The sequence below is a fragment of the Chiloscyllium punctatum genome, chromosome 9, assembly GCF_047496795.1.
Source record: "Chiloscyllium punctatum isolate Juve2018m chromosome 9, sChiPun1.3, whole genome shotgun sequence".
In the NCBI taxonomy this organism is placed as follows: Eukaryota; Metazoa; Chordata; class Chondrichthyes; order Orectolobiformes; family Hemiscylliidae; genus Chiloscyllium; species Chiloscyllium punctatum.
In genome coordinates, this window is record NC_092747.1 from 49,593,685 (window position 1) to 49,607,703 (window position 14,019).

At 37.3% G+C, this 14,019-nt stretch overlaps 1 protein-coding gene across 2 annotated transcripts in view; it reads right to left on the reverse strand.

Moving 5' to 3' along the window:
• Window positions 1-3,084: 3,084 nt before the first annotated feature.
• The window catches only part of elmod1 (ELMO/CED-12 domain containing 1), a 77,393-nt gene continuing 66,458 nt past the window's right edge, over window positions 3,085-14,019 (reverse strand). For both annotated transcript variants that reach the window (XM_072577481.1, XM_072577482.1), the window contains 2 exons: window positions 9,695-9,828; window positions 3,085-4,492 (listed from right to left, as the gene is read on the reverse strand). In XM_072577481.1, coding sequence (XP_072433582.1) covers window positions 4,320-4,492; window positions 9,695-9,828 — 307 coding nt within the window. In that variant the 3' untranslated portion in view covers window positions 3,085-4,319. The remainder of the gene's footprint in view (window positions 4,493-9,694; window positions 9,829-14,019) is intronic.

The following is a 14,019-nucleotide window of genomic DNA, read 5'->3' on the forward strand; positions in this document are numbered from 1 at the left end:
GCAACTTTCTATAACTCCTCTTTGGATCTAATAAACTTCTTAATATTTTTTATTAACCATGATTGGGTCACTTTTCCTATTGTGTTCTTTCATTTGAAAGAAATGCACAACTGCTGCAATGCATTTATTACTTCCTTTAATATTAACCATCGCCTATCCTTTGTAATGAAGTTACTGAGCCTATTGCAACCAATATATTCCACTTAACTTTGTAGTGCGTTTTGTTTAGATTTAACACCTTAGTTTTGAATTTGAGGGGTACTTCACCTTCTATTAATAAAGAATTCTATCATGTCATGGTCATGTTTTCATAAAGGACCTCTCACAAGAAGATAATTAATTAACTTCTTGTCATTGGACAAAACCAAGTCAAAGAAAGCTTGCCCACTGAGTTAGTTCTTCAACATTCAAACAAATAATATGAACTTAAAACATAGATACTCTGCTGCTATGCTGATAAGTGGAGAAATATCTATTATGGAAAATAAATGTGAAATTAAATAGTATTTAAAAACAATAAATCTACATTTTTCAAAATTAAAGAAACTGAGATCTGTACATTATACAAGTACTTAAGCATCCAATAAAAGTTATTACACAACATTGCAAAGTCCAAATTCATACACAAACTGAGTAAAATAATTTAATCTGTACTCTCTTACAAGTCTTAAGGATGATTTTAACTTAATCCACCTAGTGTAAATACATGGGCCCATATCACAGCCAGCTTTTCTCTTTTGAACCCAACGGGTGCCACATAAAAATAGTCGACTATGAACAACTGGAGGCCAGGCTCCGCTGTGTGAGCCTATAACATTCAAGCATAATACCAGAAGCAAGTGTTCATTTAATATACCACTGGTAATGAAAGACTTTGGAATTAGTACTGGATGCAAAGTATACTTTCACAATTAACAAAACAATGTGTTAAAGAATAATATACCTTATGAACATTAAATGGATGCATATTTTGATGTTGGTCCAACATAACCAGCTATATTTTGATTAAATACTGAGTGGAACATGAAACAAAGACTGCCCATGAGAATTGACAACTAATGAATAAAATTTGGATGATGATCTTAATGTTTCCAAGGTCATCCCATGCATTCCACATTACATCAAATTACAATTCAATTAATTACTCAAATATATGAATTCAAGTTGTAAGAACATGAATAATTTTTTTGGCAATAACTTAGTTAATTCATTAATTTAAACTTTAGTTTAAGTAATAAAATATAATTGAGAATGACTGACTTTATAATTCAAGAAAACGGGTTTTCTGAATGAAAGACAAAGCCTGATGGTTTGAGAACGTGACAGAATTCTTAGATCTTTTCAAGTAAAACTAACTCCATCTTTCACATTTACTAGAAATCAAATTCTGAGCACTTAAAAACTCAATTCTTCCACTATAATTAATGATAGGAAAGATTGTTAATGTTAATAGGACAGTAGAAACAGAAATATGACTTCATGTAATTGTCCCATTAGCTTTATTGTAAAGTCATAGAACTCCTATTCCTTTAATTCAAATAAATTTAAACAGTGATCTCTCTGTTCTGGAGCCAGGGTGATTTTAATTTTACCCACCCTGTGGAAAATGCAAGTGTTCATATAGATCACCTGCTTTAAATTCAGCTTGATTTTTAAATCCGTTACGATGTAGACCAAATGCCCTAGCAAATTCTTTGCCAGGAAGTGGGCCAAATTAAAATTATATTTCAATAAAAAACAACTTGACCTATAGCTTACTTTCTTGAAACTCTCTTACCTTCTTACAATATTCCAAACATTTCTCTTTAACATGCTTTAATTTAATATTTTTTCATTTGTTTATAATAGTACTTAGAGTTAGATACATCTGCAAATAATAAGTTTTAATACTAAATTCAAGAACAAGGAAACTTAAAAGACGTGCTTGCTTCTAGAGTTGAATATGAAGTAGAAATAATATTTTATTGACTTCACATCCCCACTTTCCAATTTCAAGTGTTTTGTTATAAAGGTGAACACATTAGTGGGGGGCACGGTGGCAAGCACTGCTGCCTCACAGCGCCAGAGACCCGGGTTCAGTTCCCGCCTCAGGTGACTGACTGTGTGGAGTTTGCACATTCTCCCCGTGTCTGCGTGGGTTTCCTCCGGGTGCTCCGGTTTCCTCCCACAATTGCCCGTAGTGTTAGGTGAAGGGGTAAATGTAAGGGAATGGGTCTGGATGGGTTGCGCTTCGGCGGATCAGTGTGGACTTGTTGGGCCGAAGGGCCTGTTTCCACACTGTAAGTAATCTAATCTAAACATACATGTAATAAGAAGAATGAAGTAACTAGAACAAGCACAGCAATGTTTTAAGCATAATTAGATGCAAACTTTATGTAAGAGAAGTTTCATTCAGAATATCTCCTCAGTTAGTACTTAAGCTTTCTGAAATAGTCTCATTTCTGAAGTGACCCCAAAATGAATGACATCACTCTGGAACTAGACAAAATGTGGATAATATATTACCTGTTATGCTGTCATTTGATACAGCAGCAAGTTGAGAGATTCTTTTCCAATGTTTCATTAATGGCACCGAACCTCCATCACTGAGGCCTCAGTACAAACTCCATATTCATTCATGCATAGATACAAACAATGATGCACATTTCTGAGCAGTATTCCCTTTACATACTAAGTGGTGAATTGATCATTTTCAAATCAGCAAATGAAGAGGCTATTGCTTGGTTCTGAAGTTGTGCATTTGCTAAATAAAATAAACTGCAGATTGAAGAGATTTGTTTCGATAATTGTTATTAAATAAAATTCACAGTATGCGCATTATTAATATGGTTATACTCTTAACATTCTACTAAAATATTAATACTGTGGTCCTTACTAATATACTTAGGCAACAAACAAATTACAATTCCAAAACACAAATTATTTTTGAACCTAATCAGGAGGATCCTATTATTAACACCTAACTGGATTTAATACATTTATTTGCACTAGTAAAAACTTACACTTCAATCCCATCGACACGGGGGCTGAGTGTGGGAGTTGTTATTGATTGAGGTGGAAAGCAATAAATAATAAGCATTAGTACTCCATTAAGAATCTTATATTTAGTATAATGGTGAATGGGATATGAGGGCAAAATGAAGTATGTACAGGCTGTTTCAAAACAAAGCTACAAGCAATTCAACAGCAACATTTTCATTAAATAGGATTTGTTTTGTAGGAAAGAGGAAAGACAATGTATCATTTCTAATATTATATTCACAGATAACATGTGGTTGTATTTAAACACGTATAATTTTACACCATGATTTTAGGAATAAAAATATTCACGTAACTGATTCCCTATTTAGGAATTTCACAATATTTTAACCAAATGTCCTCCATTACTGATTTTTACATAACATTTTTGTTTATATCTGTGTTATAATCGGAATAACAATGTTGGAAAAGTTACTTTTTATCCATTCTGACCCAGACACATCTGTTGATTAGATATGGCGCAGAATCACAAAATTTTCCATATTCCAGTTCAGAAAAAAATTAAGCAAACATCCATCGTGCGCACTCTACTGCACATCTGTATGTCCAATAACATTTATTCTGCATATTAATAAGATTAATGTTAACCATTGTCAAATTGTAGAATATATTTTATGCCAAGAGCAGACAAACTACTTGCCATGAAACTTTCAAAACAAAGATGTCAAAATAGCTTATTATTACTCTTCCTAATCTACAGACAACCAAAGTATAATTGTGTAGTACCTTTAGTTACCCATAATTATTGGGCTATTAAAATTACCAAATATATAGTTTAATCCTATTAAAATGGCATTTGTGCGTATGGTTATGAAAAATGCACTATTCCTTTGATCAAAATACATTCTTCCATAGTAAGTAATGCCTGCAAATTTGTTAAGATCATGATAAAAGCTCTGAACAAACATTATTACATAACTACTGTCTACAGCATTACAAAGCACAACAAAAGTACAGCTTATCTGTGCTGATGTAAGAAAACAATAAAAAAATAGAGAAGTCTCTTCCATTGATTAGATTGTAACACTCCACACTGCCACAATATGAGCAAGTGTTTATGGAGAATACTTCCAGTGTTCATGTAATGTTTAGCATGTGTAGTCCTTTTACGGCACCAAATGGAAAACTATTATACTTAAAGTAAAGCATGCATACAGTCACCATGGTCATCAAATATGCTGGTTGTGATCAAGGCTGTGATTTAACTTCAGTTTCTTAAAATCAGTTCACACACAAGTACAAAGATGAAGCAGTGACAGGACTTATGGCAAGATCAAGATTTACAGATTAATTAGATTTTCTGAAGCTGCGAAACGGGGGCATAGGATCATGTCTGGGTTCTGAAGCTGCTTTATAATCCGCTTGTGAAACTTTTCTCGAACACGATTAAATTCCATTATATCGAGTGGATCCTCTTCAATCCAAAATTTGTGAAACTGGTGCATCAGATAGCCTGCATGGATCACAGAAAAGACAAATTTTAACATTTAACAGGAAAATTGTGTAATAGCTAAATACTTAATTATATTATAACTTAATTTGTTCAATTAACTGAAAAACAAAAGCAAAGCAAGCTAAATTACAATGCTTCCCCTTGAAGGGGTTTAGAAAATTATTTTGGACAAGAAAAGGGTGTGTTTTCAACATCTGTAACAGAAGTAAAGGACTCACTTATTCAGTACTGTTGGCTGCTCACAGCATAGAAAAACTGGGATAAATTACAATTAATGAGAGGAAGGAAAACTGTAATTTTTTTGCATTCCAGTACATACACTGGACATTGATTTTGCAAGTGATGACCAATTTTACGTGAACTTTTGTATATTTCAGGGAATTTGAAGGTAGTGTTGTATTAGAACTGGTAAATCTTTCTCTTCTTTCTCCATTTTAAAAGTTTAAAATTCAGTAGTCTAGTTAAAAGACTATTAAGATTGCTGATTGACGGACAGTTATCATTAATCAATCACTTAGAGTCACAGAGATGTACAGCATGGAAACAGACCCTTGGGTCCAACCCATCCAAGCCGACCAGATATCCCAACCCAATCTAGTCCCACCTGCCAGCAACCGGCCATATCCCTCCAAACCCTTCCTATTCATATACCCATCCAAATGCCTCTTAAATGTTGCAATTGTACCAGCCTCCACCACATCCTCTGGCAGCTCATTCCATACACGTACCACCCTCTGCGTGAAAACGTTGCCCCTTAAGTCTCTTTTATATCTTTCCCCTCTCACCCAAAACCTATGCCCTGTAGTGCTGGACTCCCCCACCCCAGGGAAAAGACTTTATCTATTTACCCTATCCATGCTACTCATTATTTTATAAATCTGTATAAGGTCACCCCTCAGTGTCCGACCCTCCAGGGAAAGCAGCCCCAGCCTGTTCAGCCTCTCCCTATAGCTCAAATCCTCCAACCCTGGCAACATCCTTGTAATTCTTTTCTGAACCCTTTCAACTTTCACAACATCTTTCCGATAGGAAACAGACCAGAATTGCAAGCAATATTCCAACAGTGGCCTAACCAATAGCCTGTACAACTGCAACATGACATCCCAACTCCTGGACTCAATACTTGAAGCCTGAACAGGGCCTCAAAAGATGTTGATTACTTTTCAAGCCTAACTAATGAGAGACATCTGAGCTCACCTCAGCTCTGCCTGGTGAAAGTGCATGACCAATAAGCTGTGCACAACCAGGAAGGAGAGATAACATCTGGAATGAAACATAGTCCAAGTGAATTGGAGGTAGTGTGGGGATTTGGTACAAATGGGAAGAGGTGCTTTAGGATCACTTTTTTGGAAAGTACTTATAAGATCGATTCAACAGGATAAATTGAAGCCCAGGATCACGGCCCAGCATAAAAGAAGAATGACATCATAGGAAGACTGTACATTTATTGGTTGGCAATAGCTACTAATTTGACTAGTATAGATTACTTTCAGATTTAATGTAAATAAAGGAAATATTTTGAGGTTATAAAGGAAATATTTACAGGTTGTACATGACAATACCAGGAGGAAATTTTTAAAAACCTAGTTAAAAATGACAAAAACAAAATGGAGATACAGGGCCAGGTGACATCTTGTACCTGCATAATGTGGGATATGGTGGACCCCATTGTGGTTCGCAGTGACCACATCTGTACCAAGTGTTGGTTGCTTGGGTAACTCTGGCTCAAAGTTGTTGAGCAATGGTCTGAACTTCAAACACTGCATTACATTGGGGAGAGGAAACAGTTACCTCAACAGTGTTTCAAGAAACAGTCCCATTCCTTAGATTAACTACCATGAATTGGGTTAGTGGTTGGGGCAGTAGAATGTGACTACCGGCAAAGCAGGTAGAGGGCTCCAGGAGGCACTGCTGAAGGGGTCTAAGCCCTTGAGGTTGCCTAACAAGTTTGGGATTCTTGCTCCCTGTGTTAATGAGAGCAAGTCTATAGGGAGGATGAGTAAACTGACCATACCACCATGGTACAAGGAGAAGATGAAATATGAGACCAAGCTAGCTAGTAATAAAAAATGATTGCAAGAGTGTTTTTAGTTATGTTAAAAATAAGAGAGAGTAAAGACTGGACATTGGGCTGTTGGAAAAAAGAGGCTAGAGAAGTCATAATGCGGAACAAAGAAATAGCTAAGGAACTGGATAGGTACTTGGCATCAATTTTCACAGTGGAAGACACCAGCAGCATAACAGTTTATATTAAGGAAAGTCAGGGGCAGAGGTGAGTGTAGCGATCATCATGAAGGAGGAGATGTTGGGAGATAAATCACATGGACCACACCCCAGAGTTCTGCAGGAGAGCGCTCAGGAGTTAGAGGCATTGCTGCTAATCTTTCAGGAATCACTGGAGTGAGGGAGGGTCCCAGAAGATTGGAAACCAGCTGATTGAACACCTGTTATTAAGGAGGCAGAATAAAAGAAATTTTAGGTTGTTTAATCCTGGTCATTGGTAACATTTTAGAGCCCATTATTAAGAATAAGATTGCAGAGTACTTGGAAGTGCATGGTAAAAAGAACTGAGTCGGCATGGATTCATCAAGGGGAGGTCATGTCTGACAGATGTCAAAGTGCTTTGAGAAGGTAATGAGCAAGTTAAACAAAAGAGAGCTAGTGGACAAAGACTTCCGTTAGGTCTTTGCCAAGGTGCTGCATAGTAGGATGCCACAATGTTTGGGGCAATGTACTGGCACAGACAGACGATTGACTGACTGGCAGAAAGTGGGGAAAAGGGTTTATTTAAGAATGGCAGCCGGTAACCAGTGGAGTTCCACAGGGGTCAGTGTGGGAACACAGCTATTCACGTTATACATTAACAATCCGGACAAAGGAACTGTGGGGAGTATTGCCAAGTTTACTGATGACCACAAAAATAAGTGGAGGGAGAAGTAGTGTTGAGTAAATGGTGAGGCTGCAGAAGGACATGGACAGGCCAGGAAAGTGGGCAAAGAAATGGCAGATGCAAAACAGTATAGGAAAGTGTGAGCTTATGTACTTGGCAGGAGGAATAGAGGCGTAGGCTATTTTCTAAATGGGGAAAGGCTTCAGAAATCTGAAGCACAAAGTGACTTAGGAGTCCTAGTTCAGGATTCGCTTAAGGTTAACAAGTAGGTTCAGTTGGCAGTTAGGAAAGCAAATATGATGTTAATGGTCATTTCAGGAAGGTGAGAATCCAAGAGCAGAGATGTAGTACTGAGGCTGTATAAAGCTTTGGTCAGACCGCTTGTAAGACCAAAATACATAGGAGCAGAAATTAAGCCATTCAGCCCATTGAGTCTGCTCTGCCATTCAATCGTGGCTGAAAAGTTTCTCAACACCCATTCTCCAGCTTTGTCGCTATAATGCTTGACAATCAAGAACCTAACTATCTCCATCTTAAATATATTCAATGACCTGGCCTCCACAGCCTTCTGTGGCAGCAAATTCCATAGATTCACCACTCTGTGGCTGTAGAAGTTTCTCTTTATCGCCGTTCTAAAACGCCTTCCCTTTACTCTAAGCCTGTGCCTTCGGGTCCTTGTCTCTCCCATCACTGGAAACCTCTTCCCAACATCCACTTTGTCCAGGCCATTCAGTATTCTGTAAGTTTCAATTAGATTCCACTACCTCCCCCCCCCCATCTTCTAAACTCCATCGAGCATAGACACAGAATCCTCAAACATTTTCATATATTAACCTTTTTATTCCTCGAACCATTCTTGTGAACTTCCTCTGAACACGCTCCAGGGCCAGTACATCCTTCGTGAGATATGGGGCCCAAAGCTGCACTCAATACTCCAAATGTGGTCTGACCAGACCCTTCGAAGTATATCCCAGCTTTTAAATTCAAGTGCTCTCAAAATGAATGCCAACATTGCATTTGCCTTTCTAATTACTGACTCAACCTACAAGATCACCTTGAGAGAATCCTGGACTAGAACTCCCAAGTCTCCTTGCACTTCAGATTTCTGAATTTTCTTCCCATTTAGAAAATAGTCCATGCCTCTATTCTTCCTACCAAAGTGCATGACCTCACGCTTTTCCACACTGTACTCAACTGCTACTTCTTTGCCCATTCTCCTAACCTGTCCAAATTCTTCTGCAGTCTCCCTGCCTCCTCAATACTACCTGTCCCTCTCTCTTTCTTTGTATCATCTGCAAACTTGGCCAGAATGCCCTTAGTTCCTTCATCTAGATCATTCATGTATAAAGTGAAAAATTGTGGTCCCAACACTGAGCCTTGTGGAACACCACTTGTCACCAGCTGCCATCCTGAGAAAAACCCTTTTATCCCCACTCTCTACTTTCTGCTAGACAGCCAATTTTCTATCCCTGCTAGCAACTTGTCTCTAACCCCATGGGCTCTTATCTTACTCAGCAGCCTCCTGTACGGCCCCTTGTCAAAGGACTTCTTGAAGTCCAGGTAGATAACATTTGAATTAGTGTGAACAGTCTTGGACCATATATTTAAGGAAAGATGTGCTGGCATTGGAGGGGGCTCCACAGCATGTTTGCAAGAATGATCCCAGGGATGAAGGGCTTGTCACATGTTTCAGGACTCTGGATCTGTACTTGAAGTTTAGAAGAATGAGAAGGAGAACATGATTGAAACTGACAAAATACTGAGAGGCCTGGATTAAATGGATATGGAGAAGATGTTTCCTTTAGAAGGAGAGACTAGGATATGGTGGGGGTGTCAGACTCAGTGAAGGGTGACCCTTACAGCCGAGATAAAGATGAATTTCTTCAGCCAGACAGTAGTGAATTGGTGGAACTCATTGCCACAGAAGGCTGTGGAGGCCAAGTCATTGAATGTATTCAAAACAGAGAAAGACATGTTCTTCATTATTTAGGGGATCAAGTGTTATGGGGAGAAAGGAGGAGAACGGGTTTGGGAAACACCAACCAAGTTTGAACGGCGTAGCCGACTCGATGCATCCAATGGCCCAATGCTGCTCTGATGTCTTATGATCTCCTACAATAGTCACAGGTTCCCAGACTTTACATATCTGGACCAGAGTTTGAAATGATAGTTGAACAGCAAAATATTATGAATTATTACAAATTGTTCATGCCCATATTTGAAGTTACGATTGATGCAGATTAAAATGTTTATGTCTGGAAGATCATCATTTCAATACGAATTTTTCAAAAACCTGTCTGGAAGCTACTTACAGAAGATTTTGTGGAAGTGAAAAAGTGATGGTGCTTCAGGGGCAACATTGTACAAATGGGTTTTCAATGCCCCACTTACTAGCAGAGTATATGAAAGGTCAGTGATGTTAATTCCCACTATAGCAAAGGAGAATCTGTAATTGAGAGAGTAAATCAAAATAAAAACAAGTAAGATTTGAATATTCTTCTGCATATTTAGAAGTGTAATAAAATTAATGGCTTTAGAAAGTGCAAAAAAACCTCAGTAGAGAGACTATTAACACACAAAATATCATTTGAACACTTAGCAATTAGCTGGAAGAACTATGCCATGAGGCAAAAAAAAGCAAATTTAATGTATTAAATAACAAAACAAGCACTGCTAACTTAACACTTGTTTCTCAAGACTTGGAATATAAATCCTGATCTCCTTCTCCTTAATTCTAACCAATTTTTTCCTTATATATTCAGTGAAACATTTATTGAGGGTTCACTCACTTCTTTTGGAATTAAACCAAGTATGGCATAGTTCTCCGGAATTCACTATGATTCCTCCTCAGGGGATCCAGCTAATCAGTTACGTGATTCTACAACTTCTTTTGCTCATAAATGAAAACTTTGTTGCTTGAGCTTAGGCCACACTGCATTCATGCTGAATGATTTAAAACTCAGGAACATCGCTAGGTTCGTAGTTGTCACTATACCAATTATACTGAACAGACAGAAAAAACCTGCTTTTCAGTGCCTTGCATTTTTTTTTCTCTCTCCTTCTTTGTCCAGATGTTCTGAAATTGAACTGCTTGTAAAAATGTGAAAAACACCATATTATATTAAATATACAAAGGACTCTTTCCCCTGTATAACTGATCTCCATAGATATATGGCATTTATGAGATACTCAGATTCAAAAGTAAATTATCTTTTATCTCCTTAACAGTTTGATTCTGTGGGTGTGGGTGGCACGAATAATTTACATTTTATGGAGTTAACGACCCATTTACCAGAATCCCCTTGTATATAACAGTTCTTCTTTGATCTGGGGACCACTTTAATATTCTAATCCTTACTGAAATAATTGTAGATCTCTTGTCCATACCAAAAGCTCAGAGGTGGTTCACCAATTGCTTAAGTTTCCTCACTCCTAACCATGACTTCATTACATGAACATAGTTTATTCTTTGAATTATAATTACTCTGGGTTTGTTATCAGTTCTGCCACCATTGTCTCAATTTATCTACCTTTTTAAATCTAAGTTTGAAATTAAAAGGTCATTTATTAAAACAAGTGAATTCTGAAATGAGTCATGAGCAATAAGTTTCCTCAGTTAAACAGGTTTGCCAAATAAATGCAGCAAATGAAGTAATGGGAAAAAAAGAATGACATCATCCAAGAATTATCACATATGTCATGTGGGTTTCAGAATGCTAGAGTTAACACTAAGATGATATTAATATTCTTTGCATTGAAAATATACATTCCAAGGAGCCAAGAAATGTCAGAAAAGAAATGTGCATAACAGACTGGCAACAACTCCCAATTTTTTTTTGACTGGACCAGATATTAATGATGAGATATAGCAATTACCTTATAAAATGTCTGCTCCTGGGAGAAAGAAAACTAGCAGATCATCATGGTAATTAGCGATCATTAAAAGATCACTTACATAAATTTGAATTAGAGGTAATTTTTTGATCTGCATATGATGTAAGCATTGTTGGGAAAGGTCAGCATTAACTGCCCTCAAAGTCATGGACTATGTTCTTGAATTGTTGCGGTCACTGTGATGTAGGTACATCATAACTGCAGTTCAGAAGCAAGTACCAGGATTTAAATCTGTCGAATATGACGAAGAAACAGCTATTTCCAAGTTAGGCTGCTTGCTATATGATTCAGCCTAACTTGGAATTTGGAGTTGTATATTCCCATGTACTTGCTGTCCTTCTTTTCTATGCAGAGGTCACAGCTTTAAAATGTGCTGTAAAAGAAGCCATGAAGAGTCGTTGCAGTGCATCTTGTAAATAGTACACACTTTTATCATGGTTTACCAGTTCTGGAGGAAAGCAAATATTAAGGAAGTGGACAGATGTCAGTCAAGAGGAATATTTTGCCCTTGTGGCTGTCAAGTTTCTTATTGGCGATGCAGTCATTCAAGCCAGTGAAGACTACTACATCATATGTCCAACTTGTGCCACCTACAGTGCAAAAAGTCTCAGATTCAAAGGTGAATGACTCATTGTAGCATGCAGCCTCAGACCGGAGGTAGCTCCATTAACTGGATTTCTGGTCAACAGTGACTCCCAGGATGTTGATGTGGGGAAGTTCAATAATGGCAATCCCATTGAAGATCAAGAAGACGTGGTTAGAATCTCTCTTAATAGGGGTGATCATTAGCTAAACTTGTGTTATCTACTATTTATCAACCTAAACCTGAATGGTGTCCCAGTCTTAATTGAAGCAGTCCATATCTGTATGTAGCATCCAACAAATTGTGAATGGAACTGAACAGTGTAATAATTGTCAATAAACATTCCCAGTTATGATATAATAATGAAGGAAAAATCGTTATTGAAACATCTGAAGATAGTGGAGCCTGGAAGATTGCATTGAAGAATTCTAGCAGTGGTGTCCTGGAACTAAGATGATTGGCCTTCAACAGTTACAATCATCTTTATCTGTTGTAGATTTGACTTTAGTTAATAGAGAGGTTTCCATTCAATTTCATTGACTTGAAATTTACAGATGTTGGTGCTATTCCTGAAGAAGGGCTTATGCCCGAAACGTTGATTCTCCTGTTCCTTTGATGCTGCCTGACCTGCTGCGCTTTTCCAGCAACACATTTTTAAGCTCTGATCTCCAGCATCTGCAGTCCTCACTTTCTCCCAGACGTTGGTGCTAGACTTGCCAAATGTTACCTCTATGTCAGGGCTTGATGGCACTCTATAACACTTTGAGTGATGATTGAAAGTAGAGTGTTGGGATAGTAATTAGTCTGATGGATTTGGCAATACTTTTTGTGCTCACAATGCATTGGGCAATTTTCCATTTTGCCAGTTAGGTGAGTGTGTTGAAATTATACTGGCAGGCTACTTCTGAAGTGCACATCTTCAATGACACAGCAAGGATATTATCATGGCAGTGATGGTAGCCAGTGCTTTCAAACTTTTTATGATGTCAGGTAGAATGTTCAAAAGAAGATCATTTCTGCAGATTATTGTTGCCAGAAGAGACAGTTTTTCAAAGTTTTGCTCAATGCATCGCACAAATTTTGCAGATCTAATTTTCTTTTCAATAAAATCTCAAAAATAAAATTCTAACAATAAAAAGAAGTCCAAAAAAAACATTTTTGAAGCTAGTATGTCAATTCTGAATCAACAGATTGAAATGAATTGATGAAAAATTCTTAAAAGCTGACTGTATATTTTGTGTAACTTACATGGTAGAAAAGAGCTCAAAAGTGTTGTACCTTCATGGTCCAAAAAAAGACTGCTACTTTCGTTTGGGTTCCTACACAACAGCATTGCAATTTGCTTTGCTTTGAGAAAGGGATCATTTTTGCTGCCATGGAGTTGTTCTTAAAAGCCAAATTTTCTAAGCAGTAATCACACGTTTTCAAACAAATGACCTTCTCTCAAAGTCTAAGTGGGGTCAAGGGAGACAATTATAGAATTGAGTTAATTTTCAATAATTAATAACTTCCATTTCATCATGCAAGTGAATTATATATTATTTAATTGTGGTTAGTTCTACACTGTTCCGTATGGAAGAAAGCCTAGGTCAAAAGTCAGGTTTGTAGTTCTATTGCTGTTTTATGACTCAACCTAATGTAATGTAAACTCGGCTAACGTGTGGAAGTGTTTTCGGGTGAAATGTTTTTACACAAAGACACAGCTGTTGCAAAGCCAAATGATTTTAAAATAAAGTATGCAAAAAGCCTCTAAGTATATGTGTGTTATGTTGGAATTAGATTCTGAATTTTCTAGTCTTGTAGTCATTTGACCTTTTGAGATACAAGTTTCAACATTTGGGATATTAGTTAATCACTAGGAGGTGGCACTATGTAGTCTAAGCAGGCACAATGGCCTCATTGGTGCTATCTTGTCTTGGATAAGATCTATGGAGTGGGTAAACTATGAGGAACAAGCTGTTATGCAAGGGATGATCTTATAAAATGATTGGCATGTCAGATTGAACTAGGAGTCAGCAGAAACAATATCACAAAGGTGGCCATTATTTTTAAAGAAACCAATCAGAATTAGGCACATATTATTCATGTAATCAAAGACTGACAATGAACTGTCCGTGCACTAATAAGCCAATTAGAATTCAGAATTAGAATTTGATCATA